Source organism: Cynocephalus volans, chromosome 7 (assembly GCF_027409185.1).
Source record: "Cynocephalus volans isolate mCynVol1 chromosome 7, mCynVol1.pri, whole genome shotgun sequence".
NCBI classification, from domain to species: domain Eukaryota; kingdom Metazoa; phylum Chordata; class Mammalia; order Dermoptera; family Cynocephalidae; genus Cynocephalus; species Cynocephalus volans.
Genome location: NC_084466.1, coordinates 12961672 through 12987783, shown reverse-complemented (window position 1 = coordinate 12987783; position 26112 = coordinate 12961672). Strand labels below are relative to the sequence as shown.

The 26112-nt window shown below is 34.6% G+C and overlaps 1 protein-coding gene across 5 annotated transcripts in view; it reads left to right on the top strand.

Moving 5' to 3' along the window:
* Positions 1 to 26112, top strand: part of PCCA (propionyl-CoA carboxylase subunit alpha) — a 411013-nt gene that overhangs the window by 159611 nt on the left and 225290 nt on the right. For all 5 annotated transcript variants that reach the window (XM_063101797.1, XM_063101799.1, XM_063101796.1 and 2 more), the window contains 4 exons: positions 1997 to 2075; positions 6293 to 6395; positions 13207 to 13301; positions 17511 to 17661. In XM_063101797.1, the coding sequence (XP_062957867.1) occupies positions 1997 to 2075; positions 6293 to 6395; positions 13207 to 13301; positions 17511 to 17661 (428 nt within the window). The remainder of the gene's footprint in view (positions 1 to 1996; positions 2076 to 6292; positions 6396 to 13206; positions 13302 to 17510; positions 17662 to 26112) is intronic.

Genomic DNA, 26112 nt, shown 5'->3' with positions numbered 1-26112 from the left:
TTTTGAAACTCATGAATCAGTGAATAGTCCAGGGTCTGTAGTAAATGACTAAAATAAAATTAGTACTAGAATCAGAAAAACTGCAAATTTCCTAATCCTTAGAAGGAACTGAATATGGTAGAGATATGGGTTTGGATATCACACCTCTTGTGGTTTCCTGTCTCATGGATAAATAGTTTTTGATGGTGAATTGATAACATGTTTTTCGGGGGGGTATGGATCCATTTGTGTTAAAAAGGCCTTAAATTGTTATAAATGGGATTTCTGCAGGCATGCCAGTTTTGAATTTTTGGGTAGTGTTTCTTCACTCCTCAAAAACAGGCTAATTCTTCTTTACTGATTTCAGTCTAATTCCTTTATGTGACATTCATTGTGGACTGCTGCACTGAAGAAGGCAAATGCCATTCTTACCACTCTCATGCAGGATCAAAAATCATGCATCATCTCACGAGGATCAAGAATCAAAGCATGCAAAACCTTCCGTACTTTGCCCCCAGTCTGTGTTTTTGGTTGTCTTTTTCTCCACCATCCTACAGACATTTCATACTTCAACTGAAGTGTTTTAGTCGTTTCTTAAACTTGTCCCATGCTTCCTACCTCTGCTTTGTTTCCACTATTCCTGTCTGAAATGTTCAAATCCTGCTCATCCTCCATAGCTTCATTAAAATGACCCTTTCCATAATGTACTTTGCTTATTACCTTTTCTATCTGTCTTCCTATGATCCTTTTCTTTTTTTGAATCCCCAGTGATAAAATTGTTTGGATCCTTTTCCTCTCTTTTCTTGGATTATAAGGCTCCCAATGTAAGAACAGTATGTTCTTCTCACTGTACTTAGCATTGTTTTTAAAATGCTATCCCCACATAAACATAGCATATGTAAAATTTTTAAAATTGAGATAATTATGAAATATTTAGGAAGTGAGTGTTGTTTTAACTAAGTTGAAGTTAAGAGTGATGTTCTGTGGTTTAGGGGTCAAAAGTTCTGTGACATTTGGCCTTCTCCACCCTGTTTCTCTAAGGATCCTGTAGCTACAGTTTAGTGCTAGTTGAGCACCATAGTCTTGGAAGGGTCTGCTAAGGGCTCACTGACCTCTTCTTCAGAAAACATCATAAAGAAATGGTCTCAGGCTTATGAGTATCTCCACCTTGTTTTCAGAAAACCTCTAAGGAAGGAGATTTTACACCTTTTCTTGATAGATCGTTATATATGACTCTTGGAGTCAAAATTTTGCTTTACATTAACTAATTTGAATAGTCAATCTTGTAACTAATGACAATTTTATGGTTTCATTTTTCTCTTATAAACTTCAGCTGGAAATGCCCTTTGTTTTAGACCTTACTTTGTATTTTCATAATACCCTGTTGAATATATGGAATAGTGCAACAGTTTCTCCATTGTCAGTGAGCCCTGGATCTTCTGCTGCAGCCCAAAATATAGAAACCATGTTTGATTTTTCCCACTGCCATTATGCCAGTTTTGCTGATAAAAGTTGCAAGGGTTCCCTGTGATTTTTCAGATAAAAATATCTCTAGTACCTGAAAATCACTACTTTTGAAAAAAGGGATTTTAATTTGTTATGTCTGCAAACAGCAGTTTTGGGGAATCATACACATGCGTGTCTGTGTTTGTGTGTGTGTGTGTTTTGTGGTGCTGTATAAGTTGCTTTATATATCTTTGATTAATTAATACTGTACTTATGTTTTTGGAATTCACTGTCAACTTATTTATGTTTTCTTAGCTTTTATTTCATTACTGGGGAAAATGTTATGTTTATGGATACCAGTAGCATTTTTTCTTTTAAAATGGTCACACTCTCATTTTAAAAATATATAATAAGATCATTACACTGGTGTTATTTTCCTGACTCTAAAGAAAGGAACTTTTAAATAAATTAGTTATTGTCTTCTGCGTTATTGAACATGTGGTCAGTTGTCATGTTCATACATCCAAATGATCAAAGTCTGAACTTCTGTCTAATTCTTCCCTGCTGTTAGGCTACCCTGTCATGATCAAGGCCTCAGCAGGTGGTGGTGGGAAAGGCATGCGCATCGCTTGGGATAATGAAGAGACCAGGTGAGAGGCTGTCCAAAATATACTTTTGATGAAAATTGCAGTTACGAGAGTTTTATTAAACTGACAGGTAAACAGATACCAGAAGCACAATGGAATAATTATAATAACCATTTAATTTTTACTCTCTTGTATGGGAAAATAAATTGAAAGTTATGCAGAAAACTTCTTTATTTATATTTTGAAGATGATTATCTTATTATAGAAAAGTTTTTACTGTCTTAAGCATTAACAAAGGATTTTCTTTTTATTCTTACAGTGTATTTTTAAAAATTATAGTTGTGATTCTGTTTTCTAGGCAGAAATTACTAACATTTAGCTGTATAATTCTGAATGTAGTCTAAAGATTTGAACCAACTATATTTAAGAGCAGTCATAATTTTATTGAGAGTTTATGTATTATCTCAGTATGTACTTGCTAGTCCATAAAAGTAGTGAATTACTTTAATAATTTTATAGCGTGAAATATTCTTTTTCCGTCTGTTTGAAATTACTGTATATCTTTTATATACACTGCACTCTTGTAAATTTAGAACACTTATTACTAGTTTCAGAAATAAAAAGTAACTTTTAAAACAAAATTTTAAAAAATCCAATGCATTGATGACATTGTAGTGATTAGAAAAGAATTGTTCAAAGAACTGCCTAGTACAAGCAGGTGTTAAGGGACTCTATTCAGATTTATATTCTTTCTTTTCAGGTTTGGCAGTAGGAGAGATTTATATCATTTTTTGGAGGTGGGAGGGGAGATGAAAAATCACTGAATTATTTTATTGTTACTGTTGCATCTCCTGCCCTTCCTCCACCCAGAAGTAATCTGGTCTTCCATGTGGTTAATTCTTCTTCCTTTTCTCTTCTCTTCTCTCCCTTCACTTTACTTTGCTTCATTTCTTTTTCCTTCCCTGCCCCTTTGCTTCCCTCCCCTTTCCTTTTGTCCTTCTCTAGTCCCTTCCCTTTTAAATCTCTTAGGGACAGAAAGCTGGATTAGTTAGTGTGAAAGCCATCCAGTACAGTGGAATCCAAACCTTACTCAGAAATCGGATCCTATATAGGGATGGCCGGTGCGCTCACTGGCTGAGCGCGGTGTGGACGATGCCACGCCAAGGGTTGCGATCCCCTTACCGGTCACACACACACACACACACACACACACACACACACACACACACACACACACAAGTTGGTTATGTAATATTAAAAACAATGGTTTATTGTGCTGCTGTTTTTTTTGAAATTTGCATTCTCCTGAGATCTAAACTCCATTCCCCTAAATCAAAGATATAAAGGAAGACTAAGAAAACCTAGTACCTTTTTTTCTGAGAACTCTGAGAAATAGGAGATTTTTGCAATATTTTGAAATTTGTCTTCTAGTTAGCGTTTACCTGCAACGTTGTATGTTTTAAGGACAAAAGCAAACATATCAGATATTTGTTTCAAATATTGCCAGATGGACTGTTTGCAGATAAAAGGATTAGAAGAATTTTTTTTTTTTTTTTTAATTTTATTTTGTCGATATACAATGTGGTTGGTTATTGTGGCCCATTACCGAAACCCCCCTCCCTCCTCTCTCTCTCTCCTCCCACCCAACAATGTCCTTTCTGTTTGCTTGTCGTATTAACTTCAAGGAATTGTAGTTGTTATGTCTTCCCCCCCCCCGTTTTTTTTTTTTTTTTTTTTTGTGTGTGTGTGTGTGTGTGTGAATTTATATATTAATTTTTAGCTCCCACCAATAAGTGAGAACATGTGGTATTTCTCTTTCTGTGCCTGACTTGTTTCACTTAATATAATTCTCTCAAGGTCCATCCATGTTGTTGCAAATGGCAGTATTTCATTCATTTTTATAGCTGAGTAGTATTCCATTGTGTGGATATATCACATTTTCCGTATCCACTCATCTGATGATGGACATTTGGGCTGGTTCCAACTCTTGGCTATTGTAAAGAGTGCTGCGATGAACACTGGGGAACAGGTATACCTTCGACTTGATGATTTCCATTCCTCTGGGTATATTCCCAACAGTGGGATAGCTGGGTCATATGGCAGATCTATCTGCAATTGTTTGAGGAACCTCCATACCATTTTCCATAGAGGCTGCACCATTTTGCAGTCCCACCAACAATGTATGAGAGTTCCTTTTTCTCCGCAACCTCGCCAGCATTTATCGTTCAGAGTCTTTTGGATTTTAGCCATCCTAACTGGGGTTAGATGGTATCTCAATGTGGTTTTGATTTGCATTTCCCAGATGCTGAGTGATGTTGAGCATTTTTTCATATGTCTGTTGGCCATTTGTATATCTTCCTTAGAGAAATGCCTACTTAGCTCTTTTGCCCATTTTTTGATTGGGTTGCTTGTTTTTTTTTGTAAAGTTGTTTGAGTTCCTTGTATATTCTGGATATTAATCCTTTGTCAGATGTATATTTTGCAAATATTTTCTCTCACTCTGTTGGTTGTCTTTTAACTCTTTTAATTGTTTCCTTTGCTGTGCAGAAGCTTTTTAGTTTGATATAATCCCATTTGTTTATTTTTCCTTTGGTTGCCCGTGCTTTTGGGGTCATATTCATGAAGTCTGTGTCTAGTCCTATTTCCTGAAGTGTCTCTCCTATGTTTTCTTTAAGAAGTTTTATTGTTTCAGGGTGTATATTTAATTCTTTAATCTATTTTGAGTTGAGTTTAATGTATGGTGAAAGGTATGGGTCTAATTTCATTCTCCTGCATATTGATATCCAGTTCTCCCAGCACCATTTGCTAAAGAGGCAGTCTCTTCCCCAGTGTATAGCTTGGTGCCTTTGTCAAAGATCAGATGGCTGTAGGTGTGTGAGTTGATTTCTGGATTCTCTATTCTATTCCATTGATCAGTGTGTCTGTTTTTATGCCACTACCATACAGCCTAAAGCCTCTACAAAAAAACTCTTGGAGGTGATAAATGATTTCAGCACAGTAGCAGGATACAAAATCAACACACAAAAATCAGTAGCATTTCTATTCTCCAATAGTGAACATGCAGAAAGAGAAATCAAGAAAGCCTGTCCATTTACAATAGCCACCAAAAAAATAAAATACTTAGGAATTGAGTTAACCAAGGATGTGAAAAATCTCTATAATGAGAACTACAAACCACTGCTGAGAGAAATTAGAGAGGATACAAGAAGATGGAAAGATATCCCATGCTCTTGGATTGGAAGAATCAACATAGTGAAAATGTCCATACTACCGAAAGTGATATACAAATTTAATGCAATCCCCATCAAAATTCCAAAGACATTTTTCTCAGAAATGGAAAGAACTATCCAGACATTTATATGGAATAACAAAAGACCACGCATAGCCAAAGCAACGCTGAGCAAAAAAAATAAAGCTGGAGGAACAATTTATTAGATGTAAAAGAAATTAAGTTTTGTGTTCTGAACATATCCATGAATGGAAAATAATTTACTCAATTAGTTTTAAGTAAGCAAGTTTGAGTTTTTAATGTATAGCAAATGAGTCCATTTTATTATGAATTTAGTAAGCATGTTTTAATAATAATGATTTAAATTATTGTAGTTTGGGAGTAAAATATATAAAGCAATAATTAAATTCATATTTTTATTTCCAAAAATTATACTTTTGCCTTCTTATTATTAATTTTGGACACTTTTAAAGAGGAAAGAATTGTAATGACCTATGTGGGTGTGTGGGAGACCAGTGCATTTCAAGGTGTGTATTTAAAACATCAGGAAATGCTCTCGAGAATCCTTCTATTGTATGTTCAGTCTCGATGTGTATATTTGCTGTAGTTATACTCTAGTTGTGCATTTGGCTAGGCCTTTTACATTTTTGTTTGCATGTTCTGACTTATGGATCAAGTGGATATGCATTTTTATATTTTTATTAGTGGAGTTAAGGTATATTAGGGTTGAAGAAGTAGAATAAATTTTATATGCTCTATATGGTTGATTAAAATCTCATATTTAACAGTTGGTGAAATAAGTATCAGTATTCCTGTTCTGATAGAAAATCTTGGATCACGTAAGTTAAATGATTCACCAAAGGTCATGGAGCTAGTAAGTGGAAGAGTTGCAATTCAATGAAAGTTAATTTAGTTATTTGCACATTGAGTGATGTTTTTTTCTGCTTTATTCAGAAGTAAGCCAAAATAAATATTTAATTGATTTTGTTTTCTTTATAATGAGGACTGTATTTGTTTTTTTAGTCTTACTGTTTTCCTTTTTTACTTACAGGGATGGTTTTAGATTTTCATCTCAAGAAGCTGCTTCTAGTTTTGGTGATGATAGACTACTAATAGAAAAATTTATTGATAACCCTCGTCATATAGAAATCCAGGTTTGTATATCTTAAATGACTTTAAAACAGTATCAGTTGATCCTATTGGAAACATAGCGTTTCTTCTACTTAGAGGAATTTGAATTGTTTTGGTATGTTTAAATACATACAAAATAAATTGATCACCTGCTTCAGGAATCTGGTATACTTATGGTCAAAGTGCTAAGGTATTGGTTGGGATGGGAATGATACAAGAACCTACCTCTGAAAAGAAGCCGTCCTCAGATGTCAGATGAGGCTTAATATGTGCCACTTGCAGAATCATCCAGTCCCCTTTTAAGACTGGGCTATTTTGGGTTATTTTTAAAGGAAGAGTGCCTGCCCTGGACTACTGTGTCTTTTTACTTCACCAAATGTCTGTGTGCCTTGCTGCACGGGTATTCTGCTAGGAGCTGGTTGTATAGAGAAGAATAAATCATCTTTTTAAATCAGATTAAGATTTTACTTCAGTCATTAAAATGGTTGTGGGGATGTGGATTTTGGCAAAAGAAAACAGGTTTTTTGAAATAAAACGTAGAATGAAAGAACAAGTCTGCTGAAGTTTCCATTTTTTTAAAATGCCTTTGTGCTAATTTTACACATTATGACTATGAATTGATACATAACCATTACAACTGTTAATAAATATCACTTTAAAAATCATGAAATTTTAAGTATATTTTTATTTTAATTTGGTGTGGATTGAGAATCATAAAACTAAATAAAGGGTTATTTTCTGACCTTGTCCTTTGTGATGAGGTTATAAAATAACAAAGTCCTATATTCAAAGTCAGTTTTTTAAGTTTCATGATAACTTTGCATAGGTATTACACATGGGTAGAAAAATCTTCATGTAGATCCTCAAATTTTCCACAGTGGGAAAAAAATGTGCAAACATATATAATTAGTTGGTAGTTTAAAAACATTGAACATAATTTATTTTTTTCTGAAGCTAGTAGGTTATGTTTTTGATTGTTGAGTTTTTGTTTTTATATTTTCTAAATTAAGGTATCACATATATACAGTGAAGTCCACAAATCTTAAGTGTACAATACAATAAAATTTTTATACACATGTATAACTATATAATGACCAACTAGATCTAGGTATGGATCATTTAAACCAGAAGAGTTCTTCATACCCCTTCCCAGTCAATCCCTCTCTTTGGCCATTACCGGCAACTGTTTGTTGTGACATCTAACATCATAGATGAGTTTTGTCTATTTTCAAACTTCGTATGTCTGTGCTATTTCACACAACATCATGTCTTTCAGATTCTTCTATAAGACCCTGTATTATCATTTGCTTTTAAAAATTGTTCAGTGGTGTTTCATTGTTTGAATGACCCTCAATTTATTCATTTTCCTGTTGATGGATCGTTAGGTTGTTTCCAGTTTTTTAATATTATGAATAAACTGTTATGTCTTTTTATAGACATATACATTCTTTTGGATATACTGAGAAGAGATATCAATGGATTACATAGTAAGGTTATGTTTAGTTTTAGCAGGCCCTGTGTGTGTGCTAACATATACTCCCACGAGCAGTATGGGAGAGTTTCCATTGATGTCATCCTTTTCAATACTCTGTATTCTCAGTTTTTTAAATGTTTAGCTATCTTGGTGGATGTGTGATGGTATCTCCTTATTTTCTTTGCATTACACTGATAAGTATTGATGTTGAGCACCTTTATTGCAGTGACCATTTGTAAATTAAGGGAGATTTGGTCATTGTTTTCATTATTTTCATTTTACAATAAGTCTAGAGATCTGGTTCTATAGTGCTCTAGGTTTATTGTTTTTCTTCAGAGAGTTTGGCTCTTAGATTCTTTGAATTTCCATGTAAAGTTTAGACTTTACCTGTCAACCTGTTTCCCCTTGCCACTCCCCCCTCCCCCCACAGTGGGATTTGGATTTGGGTTTTATTGAATCTAGAGATTATTCTGGGGAGAATTGACATCTTAACAATATTGAATTGTCTAATTGTCAATATTAAATTTTCCAAGTGATGAACTGGAATATCTCTTCATTTATTTAAGTCTTTTTTAATTCCTCTCAGAACTGTTTCATAGTTTTGAGTATAGAGGTTTTGTATATCTTTCATTAGATTTATTTCTACATATTTGATAATTTTGATGCTATTATAAGCATTATTTTCTAAATTTCATTTACTTATTGTTTGTTGCTCATGTATAGAAATATAATCGATTTTTGTATTTTGACCTTGAATAAATCTACTTTTTTATTTTGTATGTTGTGGTTATCTTTTGCTAAGTGACAAACTACCTCAAAATGCAGTGATTTAAAACAACAGTTAAGGCTGCACCACAATGTGAATGTACTTAATGCCATTGAACTGTACACTTAAAAATTGTTAAAATGGTAAATTTCATGTTGTTGTATTATTTTGCCACAATAAGAAGAAAGCACACACACACACACCACATTTAACTACAGTTGAACTTTGAACAACACCCCTTTTTCCCCACACAGTAGAAAATCTGAGTATTACTTTTTTTTTTTCCCCAGCAGATCTCTTAGTATTTATTGAGCTTTGTGGGATTGGTGGAGGCAGGCGTCTAGAACTGCAGCAGGGTGGAAGAGTGGGGGAGGACCCCAACCGCTGGGCTGAGAGTCAAGAATGGTGGTGGGTCGTAGGTTTAAGGGCGACACTTTCTGTCTTTCAGATTCAACGCTGTGAGTGTGTGTGAGGCTTTGGCAGACTACTGGGAATAAGGTCTGTGGCCTTCGATCTCCTAGAAGTTGCCCCTAAGGGGCAGGTGTAGGGTCAAGATTGGTGGACTCTCAGGCTATATGGAACCCACAGAGGTCACCTCCCAAGCCCCAGGGCAGAGCATGGAGCTGCCTGGGCAGGACCCCAGTTCAAGAAAGGTGGCAATGAGGCTGACAGGGAAATGGGGCCCCACCTTGGGCTCATGCAGCAGCCCCAACAGGCTGGGGAATGAAGTGGGCTCCGGGTACAACTTTTGACTCCTCTCAGACTTAACTAGTTAACTACTCATAGCCTATTGTTAGTAGGCTACTTGACTCTTTGGTTAGGTATGTCATGAATTCATCACATACCTAACCAAAATTTTTCGAATACAGTATATTTATTGAAAAAAAAATGTGTGAGTGGACCCATGCAGTTGAAACCCATGTTGTTCAAGGGTCCACTGTATTTCTCATGATTCTGTGGCTTGATTGGGTTCATCGGGGCTTTCTTTTTCTTCTCACAGTATTCTTCAGGGCAGCAGTCATGTTGGAGCTTGACTGATTTGGAAGGTGGGATGTCAGGTACCTTGGAGGGATGGCATGAAGACTGAGCTCAGCTGAGATGCTGGCACAGTGGGGCCTTTTGCTATGAAGTCGGGGCATCCACATTGCTTCTCCATGTGGCATTTCTACAAGGAAATTCAGAATTCTTAAGTCACTGGTCAGAGCTACTTGAAATACCTGTCCTGCCTTTTTAAGGTTTAGGCTCAGAACTGGTACAGAATGACTTTTGTCAAATTTTCCAAGCTACTTGGCCAGCCTAGAATCCTTGCTGTTTGGGATTATACAAGGGTGGGAATATCAGGATTTGTGTTGTCTGGGGGACCATCTTGGGATAGAAGCTACCACAACTCATTCTTGGGCCCCCAATGATCATGTCCTTCCATAAACAATATACCCACCTTCCTTCCAAGACCAGGGTCTCCCTTCAAATTTGGTCCAGGTCTGGGTGAGACTTCTTGTGTATGATTGCTTAAGAACAGTTCTGCTGCTGCAAGGACCTCTGAATTTAGGGACAGTCTGACACCCACTTATCCAACAAACAATGATGAGAAAAAGATATGACACTGCAATAAATTCCCCCATTCACCAAGGTTGCAAAAGGGAGGCACACAGTAGTCACTGGTTCTTAGCAACTGAAAGCCAGGGATTGGAGCTGAGAGATCCCTTAGGAAGTTCTTGCAGTAATTCTGGCAAGAAATGATGTTGTCTTGGGCCAGTGTGTTGGCGGTAGAGATGGTGAGGCATGATTGAATTCTGGATATATTGTGAAGGAAGATGTGATGTATAAGAGAAAAATAAGGCATCAAAGATGACTTTAGGGTTTTGGCCTGAGAAATTGGAAGAATGGGACTGTCTTTTACTGAGATGGGAAAGATAGTGGGAAATGCATATTTTGGGAGAATAAACAGGTTATAAGTTGGACAAATCAAGGTTGAGATGCCCATTAGATATCAAAGTGTAGGTGTTGAGTGGGTAGTTGGACTTTTTTTTTTTTTTTGCAGCTGGCCAGTGCAGGGATGGAACCCTGGACCTTGGAGTTATCAGCACCATGCTGTAACCAACTGAGCTAACCGGCCAGTCCCGGTTGGATTTTTAAGTCTGTAATTTAGGGAAAGTGTTAGGGTTGTGTTTCCTGTAAGATCCTAGGAGCAGAATTAATTTTTTTCTTCCCTATAATCCCCCACCTAGCACTTGTTCCATACTGGAAATCGCTTATGATATTTTATCTTTAGATATCTGAGTTTCCTGATAGATCACGAGATCCTTGAGGGTGGAGACTAGGTCTTATTCATTTGTTATCCCCAGAAACCAGCCCATTGTCTTTCACAGTACTAATACTCAATAAATGTTTGTTAGTTTGTGTTAATTATATATCTATGTCAGCTTTCCGGTTTATTTTTATTTGCCATGGCATACAATCTGGGTGGTATTTTTAAACATAGCTGAAAATGCAACACAAATGTTTCCCATATCAGATCTATACTTGGAACGTTTTAAAATTTATTTATTTTTCTTCAGCTTTCATTTATTTATTTATATTAGGTATTTGTGCACACAACAAAGGGTATTTTCAACAAAAAGTAAATAACCCTTTTACCCTGTATCCACGCCCCCTGATTTCTATCCCTGGATGTGAGCATTATTACTGTTTCTTGAATATCCATCCATATGTAGACTATGAAATAAATATGTTTATCACCTGTTATTTTTTTTTTTACATGAGCTGTCATGTACTTCATCCTTTCCCATACTGAAACTGTGCTGGCACTGTGAATGGCACTGCTCTGTGTGGCTTAAATCAGTGTTTCTCAGCCAGGGACCACTGGCATTTTCTGGGCTGGGTCCAGGAATGCTAATGGGCTTGAATTATATGGAGCAGTCTATCATAATGAAGCTTTTTTCAGGAAACAGTATAGCTTGCGGATTTTTCCATATTTAGTACAGGTACATTGGTAAAGGGCTATATTAAAAGTTTTAAAAAACTCATAATGCATTTAAGGATTAACAAGTGCTTTTATTCATAATATTTTCTGGTTACTTAGCCCCTCATTTATTAAATGGGATGAATCATCAAGTCCCTTTAGGTGAATGCCTACTAAATGCACAGAACTTTGTAAAATGAACTGGGAGACTATACATAATGTAGAAAAAAACTGTTATTCTATGTATGAATCTAATATTTTATAATTGGAAATACTTCTGAGAATTCTTGGTTATTTTAGCTTTATTTCTTAGACATTGAGAAATGCTACTTTTGCTTTCTTATCAATCAGAATAAAAAAAGAGGTTGAGAGTTATTTTAATGATTTAAAATATTTTAGATTTATTTCATGTAGCCACCTTTGAGTCTTAGAAGTAAGATTCTAACTTATTGGCATTTCATTAGTATTTTCCTTCATTGCTTGGATTCATTCTTGAATTTTAGATAGATTTTATTCCTAAAAATTAACTTTGCAGTCATATATTAACTATTCACTTTGTAGCTTACTATACCTGCTATAACCATGGTCTTTTTTGATTTGATTTTTTTCAGCAGCCATATAAAATATTAAGATGATATTATCTGCTATTTATAAAGCATGAAGAAACAGAATGATTTGTCCAGGGGGTTGCATAGCTGTTTGGAGCTAAAATTAATGTCCAATCTTTTGGATTCTAAAGCAGGTCTTACCTCTGTGATCCTAACATATGCATTTAAAAATATACGTCTCCTTAATCCTGAAAATAGATTAATCCATTTCTGAAAGTCAGACATTCTAGACAAAAACATTAATGAAGAACCTGTTTTGCAGTTTCCAGATTTAGCTGATAAAGATACATGTTACATTTCAATTCCGGATAAACACTATTTTTTTTTAAATAAAAGTATGTCCCGTTCATACTTTTTACTAAAAAATTATTCGACTAATAATTTTACTAAAAATTTATTCATTGTTTATAAGAAATTCAAATTTAAACTGGGTGTCTTATATTTTATCTGGCAATCCCAGCTTATTTCCTATTATTTCAAATGGGAAATATCATAATGTGTTATACATTAACCCCAGACCTTTTACTAGTTTCCTGTAACAAAATAAACCATAGTGAAGACATTCGTATATAAAGAACAGGCTACATATTGGATGTAAAAGCATAAAGTATCATTTCCTGATCAACAAACATTTAATAATGTTAACAATAAACAGATGTGTGTAATAACTCTGTGGTGGCTGTCCTAAGCACCATTGACATTCAGAACATATATTCCCTTTATTGACACTGTGTCCTTCACAAAATTTGCACAATTGATTCTGATGTTTTATTCACTGTATTTGAAATGTAACATGAGAATATTTTCCTAAAATCTTTTTGATGAAAATGTTTTACTTAGTTTTGGGGTTGTAAATATAAAGTTTTTTTCTATTAATATCAACCAAAAGAATGGTTTGAGAGGTACATATGTTCTATGAGATTTGAGTATTAAAAACCAAGAGATGTTGAGTTTGCAAATGTTAACTGGGCATGTACTCTATGGGTGTGGCTATGTGTTTTCTCAAGTGGCATTGCTGTTTCAGGTTTTAGGTGATAAACACGGGAATGCTTTGTGGCTTAATGAAAGAGAGTGCTCAATTCAGAGAAGAAATCAGAAAGTGGTAGAGGAAGCACCAAGGTAAGACTTTCCCAATGAACATTTATAGAACAGGCTGCTTTTATGTACTTTTTAATATTTCTTTTTCATTTAATTGGCTAAAATTGCTTTAATATTTATGTAGACTCTATTAATGCATATTTGTTTTTTTATGATTAAGAATTTGTCTCTTGATCTTCCTCAGTAACTTTAGTGCATAAAAGTGAGAGAATACTTGCAAAAGAAATGGATTTTTATTAGAGGAGAAAGTTGAGTAGACAGCCAACTGTGACTTCTACAGGCTTCCAGGTAGTATAGAATCTATTGGTTTTTCATAGAATTTCTGGAATATATGCCTTCTAGGCTCTCATGTTGGCAAAAGTTTCATAAAGTTGATCCTGAATTTATCCTGCCATGAAAGAGCTTCTGGGGCATGGTTCTTGGAAATTTCTTGACTTATCAGAGTCACTTTGGCTGCTTCTGTAGGCCACCTTTCATGTGTTTGGTGTAGCGATTTCATGGAGCTGCATTTCTAATTTTATGCTAGGTTGGTATTTGTATATATTCTGGTATTCTCTCTGTTCTTAAAAATCCCCATTTGGGTGGATATAGTTAATTTTAATTACCAGGCACCAAGAAATACAGCCAAGAATCAACATAGCTAGCATATCTTGATATATAATGTGGGTATAATTTCTGAAAAGAGTAAGTGTGAATATGAGTGAATTTTTAATCACAGGATAATGGTAAAAATTAAACCCAATTTTAGTTACAAGGTACTTACAAAATTTCATGGAAAAATAGAATTGAAAGATAATACAAATCTCTCCATGAACTTTTTGAAGTATCCTTGCATATTAGTTTTTAAAAATATTGTATGGTATAATATTTTTAAAACATGTTCCCCAAATCCTTGGACACTTCTCTCATTGAGCAGTGAGGGGAAGAATCTGGGTCCTCTCCCCTTGATTCTGTGGTCTGTGACTGCCTGATCAATAGCATACGTAGAAGTGGTGCTGTACCAGTTTCTGGCCCAGGCCTTATGAAACGGCCAGCTTCCACTTCCTGTCTGTTGAAAGGCATACGCTTAGAAACCAGCCACAATGCTATGAAGAATTGCCTGTTGTAGCCCACGTGGGATGTGGCCCTCTGTCTCATGGCCTGGGGCCAGAATATGAGGAGGAAGGAAGAAGAAAAGGCAAAGGGAATGCTCGGCCTGTGTCTTTAGGAAGGCTCCTGAAGCTGCCAGGGTTGACTACTTGGTGTTGATCTGAAGTTGAGCACTTAGCTTGGAAATGTCTTTTTTCCTAAAGCAACCACATACTCAGCTAAAATTCTAGAGACAAGGGGAGAAAAGGTGAGACAAGGGGAGAAACAGTGCTGGTGGAAAAGTAGTAGTCTCTGACAAACTTCTTTTGCAGTTTTGTGTTTTCTTGCCTGCCTTATCACTTTCAATTCAATTAACTCTCTTTTTATTCAAAACCTACTCAAGTCTTATTACCTGGGATAGAAATCTTTCACAGACTGGGAACCTTGAGGCATGATTTTTATTTGTTTCTTCTCTCTGTCTAGAAATGTTGTTTTTTTTATGTGAACATCTCATCTATTAATTTAGAAAAAAGGAAAATTTAAAATAGTAGGAATCAAATCAAGATAAAAAAAACTAGAACTGATCATTAATAGTTGACTTGTTATGTATTTGTGCACTGTGAAATATTAAAATAAATATTAATATGTAAAATAAATGAAAAAGTGTAGTTTTAAAACAAAATGGAATATGTAGTTTTTAGTTCCTAGAGGACGAATGTTTCCCTGTGCTTTGAGGGCAATGGTAAAGGTTGCTCATACCTCTGAGTATCACTAACAAGGTTTATGATAAGAGGGAGGACAAGACCAAGCAGGGCAAAAACAGAGTTTTACTCAAATGCACTGAGATTCTCCAACATATTGTGACATTAATCTTTAGTTAGGTTTTCTTCTTTTGGTTGCATTAGTTTTGTCAGCCAGATATTGTTGAAATGTCATCTACATATATATCCATTAAGTTAATGCAGGACTATTTATAATAGGTAAATAAGATTTATAACACCTGAGCCCATCAATTAATCCTAGCATCACCGTAAGGGAGACAGTAAAAAGTACACTTCCCATCTGTGAAGTATTCTTGCCCCCACCCCTACCACAGTCCAACTTGAATCTAATCCAGGCTCTAGATCTAACTAGCAGTTTATACAAAATAGAAATATTATATGAATGTTAAAAGACACTATGAGGTTGCATGCTGCAAAACCAAGAATGTGAAGAAAATGACCAGGTCATGGGCCAAAAAATGGTGAGGGGCAGTACAGATGGAAAGAATCTTAAGATATAAAAACCAATCAAATGCAGTGCCTGGACCTTTTTTGGATCCTGATTCAAAGAAATGGGCTGTAAAAATATATTTATGAGGTGATCAGTGAAATTTGAATATTAACTGGATATTAAATGCTATAAAGGAGTTCTTGTTATTTTTTTAAGTGTGAGTACTAAAGAGTACTTATAGAAAAAGAGATGGAAGTCTTACAGATGAAATGATACCTAATTTGGGATTTGCTTTAAAATTAAAAGAAAGAAAATGGGTTGGGTCTGGGAGAAAAGTGCACACGTAGCATAGATAAATCAAGAGTGGCTCTGTTAATTGTTGCATAGTGGAGACAGATATATGCAAGTTCATTATACGACTGTGTAGAAAAATTACAACACGTCATCTAAATCTTACTCATTTGAGAATAATTTTAATCCACAAGTAGAAAAGTAGTTAATGTTTTGTTTTTTCAGAGCCTTTCTTGCAAAGAAGCGAAATCTGTGAAAATGCAGAAATGATTTGCTGTTATTTTTTTCAGGGTTCATTGAGAACATTTTAACTTTACTTGCCTGCTGGAAGATGATTTTGATGTTTTGAAACAAGTTTTAGTATTTACTGGATGTATAGTTGATTCTTGTTATTTGTGGCAGTCATGTTCTCTAAAGGCACTGTGATCGCTGTATTAGTGAATACTGAACTATTGCTCCTAAGGAAAGTGTAGATAACCTTGTTTTATGGATGTTTCTGTTGAAAGGCATCTTATTTAATATCTATTGTTGATTTATTAGTAATGAATTCACAACTCCAGCCTACAGGACATAATGCATGCCTGAACCAAGCTTGTCGCACGCACGTTTTCTCTGTAAGGCACACACAGCTGCTTTGCACTTAGGAACACCAGCCAGCACTTAAGCATGATGCTTGGGGGCCATTTTAAACAGTTAAATCAACATCCTCTCTCCTGCTAAAAAGACACAAAAATGCAAAAAACATGATGGCACTAAGCAGACCTTGGCCAGGATACTTGTTCAATATGCGCATGGAACAAGAAGGCAGAGTGTCTCTGTGCTCAACCTTAGCCTACTGGAGTCTCAGGTGTTTCACCTCCTTGTACTTGTTCATGAGTGGCCATAACAGTGCTGCAAGTATTGATTTTAGAGTTACAAATACATTTTAGCAAGTAGGCAAATTTGCAAATATGGAATCCATGAATAAGGAGGATTGCCTGTATTAGTTTCTAAGAATTTATTTTTCTCCCAGTTTTAGCTTGGAACAATTCCGAATATACACCGGGTCTTCAGAAAGTTCATGGGAAGATTTGTATTAACTTTTAATTTTATTTTTCCATAAACTTTTGGAAGTACCCTCATATATGTTAAATTTTACTAGTTGAAAAGTATTTGTATGTTTTATAAATGGATTGAAGTTGCAGTATAATCTGAAAAGTTCAAATGTTAGTTTTACAAAAATCAGAAGTTGATTTATTTAAGCATTTTATACTTAATAATACAATAAACATATATGGGTTAAGATCCCATAGCCGAAGTGCTTTGGACCACAAGTGTTTCGGATTTAGATTTTTTTTGGATTTTGGAATATTTGCATTATACTTGCTGGTTGAACATCCCTAATCTGAAATTCTAAACGCTCCAATGAGTATTTCCTTTGAGTGTCATGGTGGTGCTCAAAAAGTTTCAGATTTTGGAGCATTTTTTATTTCGGATTTTCTGATTAGAGATGCTGAACCTGTATTACAAAACATATATAAAGCATATAACATTTTGAACTCTTAAATTGATATAGATGATCTATATCTGAGTAAAGTTTAAGAAAATTTTTATATAATACGCATTAAAGATAGCTTGAGTTTTCTTCAAAACGTAGACAAGTGCTTTCTGTATTTGTAGCATTTTTTTGGATGCTGAAACTCGAAGAGCGATGGGAGAACAAGCTGTAGCTCTTGCCAAAGCAGTAAAGTATTCCTCTGCTGGAACCGTAGAGTTCCTTGTGGACTCCAAAAAGAATTTTTACTTCTTGGAAATGAATACGAGACTTCAGGTAACAAAAACTGGTTTTTATTCCTCTCCATCCCTCTATACCCTTCCTCACCCACCCTTTTTTGTTTTATAAAAGTTAAAAATCAAGATTTAGTTTTTATGTTTATGCATAAAATATCTGTTAGGAATGACAGGTAAGTATCCCGTTAATTTCTAGGTCAGTGTCTAGCTTCCTGCTTTGTTACTGCTAATACTTCACGTTGGAAATTCTACTTCAGTTTGTGTTTAAACCTTTCTGGATGAACTGTATTTGTCAGAGTGCATGTGCTGTTAAGAGAAATTACTCTAGATATTATAAATAGAAAGGATTAAGTGCTTATAAAATCTTCAGAAGGGGTGGAAGAAGGAAGGGTACCTAGAAGGAACTTCTGGGAGTGACTCTCACAACTACACCTCCCAACCAGGCTCCCAGAGGAACTGCCGCCCCTGCCACAGTTATGATGAGTTTGGGAAATCAAGTGGCTGACTCTGGAACTGTTGACTTTAGGGTAATACTTCCTTAGTTCTGATGCTATAACTGGTGGCTTTGTTTTCTTCCTTTTTCTGTTTTTTTCTTTTACATAAATTATGAACTATATACATATAGAAAAGTACATAAAACACAAATGTGTAGTTGGACAAATTATCATAAAGCCCAAATCCATGTAAATGTTAGCTAGATCTAGAAGTACAAAAATGCCAGCACTTTTTACCCCATCCCCCATTTTCTTCTCCTTTCCAATTATTCCTCCTCCATGTTCTCTAGAGCTATCTCCTATTCTGACTGCATTTTCTTCCTTTGAGCTATGAACACCTAAGCAAACTAAGCAGTGTAACTAATTTTGTCTTTTTTTTTTTTTTAAACCTTATATTAGGGTCCTTCAAAAAGTTCATGGGTTACATTTTTCCATGAATTTTTTGATGTACTCTTGTATTAATGGGATCGTATAGTATGTATTCTTTCGTGCCTGGCTTCTTTGTTCAGCATTATATTTGTGAGATTCAGCCATGTTGTTTTGTATAACTCCTGGATGATTATTCTTTTTAAGAAAATGCCACAATTTATTTATCTATTCAGTTTATATAGATATTTAGTTTGCTTCCAGTTTTATGGAATTTGTACTAATTTGCTAGGGCTGCCATAGCAATCAATCCTAACTGGGTGACTTAACACAGCAGAAATTTCTTCTCTCACGTTTCATGAGGCCAAAATTGAGGTGTCAGCAGACTTGGTTCCTTCCTGGAGTTCTGAGAATCTGCCCCATACCTCTCTCCTAGCTTCTGATGGTTGCCAACACTCCTTGATGTAGCTTGGCTTGTGGCAGCATGACTCCAATCTCTGCCTCAGTTGTCACATGGCCTTCTCCCTGTTTATCTCTGTGTCTAAAGTTCCCTCCTTCTATAAGGACATCAGTCATATTGGATTTAGGGCCCACCCTACTCCAGTATGACCTCATTGTAATTTGATTACATCTGCCAAGATCCTCTTTCTAAATAAGGTCACATTCACAGATTCTGGATGGACATGAATTTTGGGGGACGTTATTTAATCCAGACCGCATTCAGGAAACACATGTGGTCTATAGGGCCAGAAAACAGATTAGGGGTTGCCTAGGACTGGGGTGGGTAAGTCGGTGGGATTATGATCTGATGGTTAACTGACCACAGGACAGAAGAGACTGAGGTGAAACATACTGATGCCTGAAAATGGGACCAACTCTTCTTCCATTAGGCCTTTAGAAGGGGTGGGAAGGAGTGGTTGAATCACTGCAGACATGAACTGAGTAGAGCTTTTTTATTTTTCTGTTGCTATGGTTATCCTTTATGCACCACTGGGTTGCCTGAGGGTTTTTCTCCATTCCTATTCCATCCTTAGCTTTAGGATTTTCCTCTGATCCTGTATTTCACAGAAGGTCTATCTTCATGCTCATGCTTTTTCTGAGAGGTAGACCCCTTTGGAGCAGGGTTAGCCAGCTGGGTGTTGCAGAAGGGGTGTTTTCTGTTTTCTTTAGTCCTTGTGTCCTCCAAACGTTGAGGTGGGTTTTCCTCAATGATCCTGCCGCTCCTCTCATGGCAGGGAATCTATGGCCTGGGCTCTCGAGATAGTTTTCTGGTTTTTTATCATTGGTTGTCTTTTGCGTGGTATATCTTTCTTCATGATTTAATCTCTGCCTTATCTGTTTTCAGACATTTTACATGTGTCTCTGTAAGCAGTGCGTAATTTTTTATAATATAAAAATACAATATATATATATATGTGTGTGTGTGTATATGTATGAGGATACTTCAAAAAGTTTGGGGAAAAATAGAATTAAAAGATAACATGAATCCTGCCATGAATTTTTTGGAATACCCTCGTATAAATATATTTACTTAACTTTTATGTTAGATCTTCTTAATATAGCTCTTGTGTTTTTTAACCCTCTTTTGATGTTTTTCATTTTTTTTGGATAATTTCTCTGACCTGTCTTACTTTCTCTTGAGCTATATTTAATTAGTTAATAACCCATTGAGTTTCTGATTTCACTTATTTCTATTTTAGTTCTAGAATTTCTATTTGGTTCTTTAAAAAATATGATTCAATGCTTTTTATCTTTTCTCATTTTCTATCCAAATTTTTAACTTTGGCTTTTATTTCTCTGAAAACAATTAGCTTAGTTTTTGAGTATGTGTCTGATAATCTCTGAAGTCTTCTATTTGTATTGTCTGTTGTATATGCTCTTTCTTGGTTATGATGTTTAGTTCCTTGTGTACTTCATTATCTTTGACTGTATGTTGGTTATTTAAAAAATTGTTTTTATTAATAAATTGATACCTAGGATGATGGACTCTTTCTTATAGAGATTTTTCAATTTTTTTCTGCCACATGCCTGTGAATATTAGTATTTTGTGACTACAGGAAGCTAAACTCAAAGCGTGAGGTGCTTTGGACTCCCAAGGGGATACAAAGCCCAGCTGCAGTTCTAGAAAATGGTTGGTTTTATTCCAGTTTACTCTTGAGGTTGCATTCCTTTATGGCCTCCACTTACAGTGGGGGTGGTATATCAATATTCTCATTTTTGGTGGTCCCTCATCGTTGTGGTTATATTTTTAATTTCTGATGCCACCAAAAATATAGCTTAGATTCATAGTGTTTTTTCCTGGAGAGGCAAATGCCTTTAGAGCAAAAATGGTGTTGAGCAAAAATGGTTTACATCTTTGTGTTTTCATCTTTTGGATTTTGGCTGATAATTCTCTCCTGTATTTTTACCATTTAATGTTTTTAGGAAGATCTCCTCCCATCCCTCAACTCTTATCTAGTCCTTAGTAACTGTAAGCACAAGTCCCAAGCTAATGGCTTTAGAGGTACATTATTCCTGTAGATTAAATAAATTTATGCCCTAACTCTCAACACCCTCCAAAACAGTAAGTGGGTGGAATAATGATGGCCTGTGCCTCATTGCTGCCTTAACTTTTTCTTTCCAAATCTCGTACATATACTCTTGACTGACACCTCCGGAAGCTCACCAGTCACATGGAGAACCTCAGCTACAAGGGAATCTGGGAATAGGGTTTTTAACCATCTGTCTTCTGCAGTGTAGGAGACGATCCTAGAAAGAGTTTGGAGGGAAGATTGAGTACCAGTTCATTGTTTTCACGTGGATATAAGCACCAAAGTTTTAATCTATAAGTTGTATTTAAAAAATTAAAAACATTGTAATTGTGTAACTGTCAAATACGGAGTTAATTTTCATTTAGTTTGGTAGAAAGAGGTATCTAGTGCATTTTGAGACCAATATTGTAAATATTTGTAGCATTCATGTAAGTATTAATTCAGTAGTTTATGATCCTTCCTTTGAAATCACCTTTTTAGTCTGTATTCTGTTCTTGTGAATATCTTGAGTAATGGCAGATTTTGGAGATTAATATGATTTTGATTAAAAATATGTCTTTATAACTAAGTATATCTAAGTGGATAATTAACCAGGAAATCATGTTTTTTTATTAAAGTGGAGACTTTATTATTGAAGTGACTACAAAACATTTGTATTTTATTCCAGACACAAGAGATACAAGATTGTTTAATTGAGGTACTTACCAATATTTATGGAATAAATAAACAACGTCCTTTTTAAGGGCAGTTTGTTACTGTGCTCTTTTTTTTTTTTTCCTCATTTATTTGAGCTCATTTATCTCAGCCCAGACTTGAAAGTTTTTTCAAGTTTGTCCTATGGTGGTTTTCGTTGTAAGACCCAATAGTTGATATGTGTATCAAATAATTCTATGCAGTTGGTCAAAATCATCTAAGTACCTATGTTTTGTATCTTTGATAGCTTGCTAGGAAACTATATTCTAAACCCTCAAAAAAGGTGATATATGACCATATCTAAATCTGTGCTATTTAATATTTTTATATTTAATACTTTGATACATTTGTCTTCCATTTAATGTTTAATTATATTTCTTTTCTCTCTTGTATTTACTTCCAGTGACTGTGATCCTATCAGTCACCAGAAGAAATTAACTTTGACTTTTTTAGAAAGTATCTGTGTGATGGGGATATTCAGTGGTGAGGATATAACTTAATTGGAGCACGATCAAAGAATCTTGGACTTCATAGTACTCAGAAAGCCATCTTACATATTTCAAAGATTTCTTTCTGATATTGTTTAAACAATTCAGATGTTCTTTTAATAGTAGATTTTCTCTTTCAAATTTTTTACTAACCTTAAATTATAATACTTAAGGCACATTCAGCAAATTCTTTTTCTAAGATATATGTTATCTCTAATTAGTGTTTCAGTTTGAGCACGGAAGGCTGTAATTTTCTTTGTTCTATTTTTTTTCTTTGAATTTCCTGATTGAACTGTCACTTTTTCCAGCTTTAGAACGTGTGTGTTTTACCTGGTAGCAGAAATATGAGTAGCATCTTCACTTTGCTTAATTTCCTTAAGAGTTAAATTTGAAATAACAATATAGTTTCTCCATTAAGACATCTAATACTAAGAAAGTCACCAGGTTTGGTGCATAAGTGCTTGTTTCAGTTGACTGGTTTTGTTCTCAATTTGGTCAGAGTTCATGATCAGAATTGTCTATACTTTAAAAAAAAGAATGATCTATGCTATCCTCATATATATTTGCTTTACTTATTTATTTATTTAAATCACTGTTTTTCTGTGGCTTACAAATAAAATTTGAATGTGTTTGCATCACTCTATGGGTTCCTTTTTGTGGCCCTTATCTCCCCTCAGAGGCTTGTTTCTTGCCAGTGCCAATCTCTGTGTACAAGCTAGGAGGGACTCTTTTGGTTTTCCCTGAATATGCGTTTCAGTTTGACGCCTGAGTGCCTTATCACGTCATGTCTTTGCTTGGACTGGTCTCTGTTCTTGTAGGAGACGCTCACAGTCTGTCTAGCCACACACTCGCATCTCCTCTCATCAGCTCTCTCACTCAGCTCACCTCTGTGCATTCAAAAGACAGATGAATAGAGAGATGGAGAAATACTCTACCAAGAACTATGATTTCTCTAAAATGCTGTTTTAATGAAGTATTTGTAATGTGCTTGAATAATTTTAATTTCTCATTTTGTTGAATGGTAATATCAACTCATGGGAAATTGGAATATGGGGAATATTAAGATGCTCTGTGAGTAAACATTTGCTCTGTCTCTGATTCAGAAACCATTTTTTCCCTGGCAGGATCAACAAATAAATACAGATATAAAAACATAACACATTTGACTTGTAGGTATTTTCCCCTTGTTTGTTGCCTTTCTTATTGACTTTGTATATTGTTTTTTTCTTTTTATGCAGAAATTTATTTGTATAGAGTTGAGTTTTTAAATCCTCTCTTTTATGATTCCTGATATTGTGACATAGTTAGGCTTTCCCTACTCCATGATAAATAAAACATTTTTCTTCTATGTTTTCTTTTAGTATGTATTTCATCTTTCATAGTGAAATCTTTGCATCATTGGAATTAATTTTATTTATTTATTTTCAAATGGCTACCTGACTGTCTCAACAATTATTGAATAATTAGTCTTTTCTGCACTAACTAGAAGTGTGACCTTCATTATGTATTGAATTCTCACATCTATGCAGATCTGTAATTTGACCATTTTCTTTTTTTTGACCTTTCTGCTTATTCATGTGGTAGTACCACATGTTTTAGATATTATATCTACATCTTATAATATAATATCCAATAGAACTATTCCTTTCTCCTTACTCTTATTTTTCCATATGAAAATTTAACTTATTGATCAGCTTATTTTATATTTTATTTATATTTTTATTTATTCATATTTAATATTTATATTTATATTTAAAGAACAAAAAGAAATAAAAATAATGGAATTGCTGAACTATTAAATAAATGTTTGCAATTTTCCACAGAGATATTAATTCCTGAAATATGTTCTTAATAAGAAGAAAAATTGTTATAAAAACATTTATATTTTTGTATCTTTTTTCATATTTCAATTTGAAAGGAAACCGTTTCCCTTTTATAAGAATTAATGGAAATTGGTGTATTTGTGTTAAACTGCCATATTTCTTCCCTGACTCTTCATTTTTGCTATTTTTATTATTAATTTTACATTATTATAATATTTACTTTCTTATCTGTAGACATGGCTCTTCCAAGGGTTTCATCTTTTGTATTTTAACTTGTTTTCATGGTCACTGTCAGCATCTTATCATAGCTTCATGATTAGTTAGTTCTTCCTTTTGATTCACCTTATGCTTAGGCTATTTTGGTTTTTTGTTTTGTTTTGGTTTTTTTCTTAAACTAGAATTTATTTATAGGTAGATCTGTGGGTAGTATACTTTTTGAATTCTTAGATGCGTAATAAGGTTACCCTCATACTTGAAGAACATTAAACCGGGTTTTAAAATTATGGGGTTTGAAATAGAGCTAATCAGCATGTTATTGGCTTGACAAAATATTATCCCTTGAGTAACTACCAAAACATATGAAATAAAGGAATGGAGAGGGGAGAGATCATGTGGAAGAGGGAAAACTCTTTGAACTGATATATGTAGAGTGGGTAGATAACTGCAGCTTTGAGCAGGGAACAGCCAGCACTGCTAAGAGAAGAGAAATCTATGTTTTCTTACAGAATTTTGAGTGTAGAATTCTATATTTGAAATAATTTTCTCTCCACATTTTAAAAACCTTGGCATTGCTTGCTTTTAGTTTCTCTTGTTGATATTGAGACCTATTCTGATTCTTGATCCTTTGTTTAAAAATTTTCTTTCTTAGGAAGCTTGTAAGATCTTTTAGTTGTGGCCAAAACTGCTGAGATGTCTCCTGAATACTGCTGATAAGGAAAAATTGTTTTTATCTTTTAATTTATGAACATAATAGACTCTTTTGGTACATTTCATTTACATTCCTGGAATAAATTTTAATTAGACATAGTGATTTTCCTTTTGGCATTTTGCTGGATTTTGTGTGCAATGTTTTATTTTTAATTTTAATTTTTTTTTAAAAAGTGTCTTTACCAGATTTGAGTAATAAAGTTATGCATATTTTTTGAAACGAATTGTGGGAGTATTATTTCTTTTTCTAGGGTCTGGTTAAATTAATAATGGTCTTTATCTATTCTTTAAAAATTAGAACTCAGATGTGAATTGTCTCCTAATGATATATTTCTCAATGATAAGCCTTTAAACATCTTTCTATGGTAGATCTTCAGTATTTTATGACAGAATATCTTCTAGCAAAAATCAAGATTATTGGGCTGGCTGATTAGCTCACTTTGGAGAGCATGGTCCTGATAACACCAAGATCAAGGGTTCAGATCCTCCACCCCGAACTGGCCAGGTGGAAAAAAAAAAAAATGAAGATTATCAGTTATTTTATTCAATTCCCCTATATCCTTTCTCTTTTTTCTTTCTTTTTCTAAATTAAATCAATTTGATTCAGAAATAGATATATGAAGGTTTTCATCATAATTTAATTTTTAAAAGTTAATTTTATTTTTTAGAACAGTTTCAGATTTACAGGAAAATGAGTGGTAAGTTGAGAGAGTTCCCATATACATATTCACGTGTCCTCCACCCCGGTTTTCCCCACTATTAACATCTTGCATTAGTGTGGTACATTTGTTACAACTGATGAGACATTATTGATACATTGTTTTTAATTAAAGTGTGTAGTTTACACTAGGGTTAACTCTTTGTGTCATACACTCTGTGAGTTTTGACAAATACATAATGAACATATATCCACCATTATGGTGTCATACAGAATAGTTACACTGCCCTAAAAATCCTTGCATCAAAGACATCCTTGTATCAAAGACATCCTTGCATTTCTTTTCTTGGCTCTTTCCCTCTTTTTTCTTTCCTTTCCTTTCCTTTGTCTTTTTTCTTTTCTTTCCCTCTCTTCATTCTTTTCCTCCCTCCCTTTATGTGTCTGTCTGTCTCACTTTCTTTTCCTCATGGTAATTTTTACACATACAAAAGTACTTAAGAATGGTGACAGT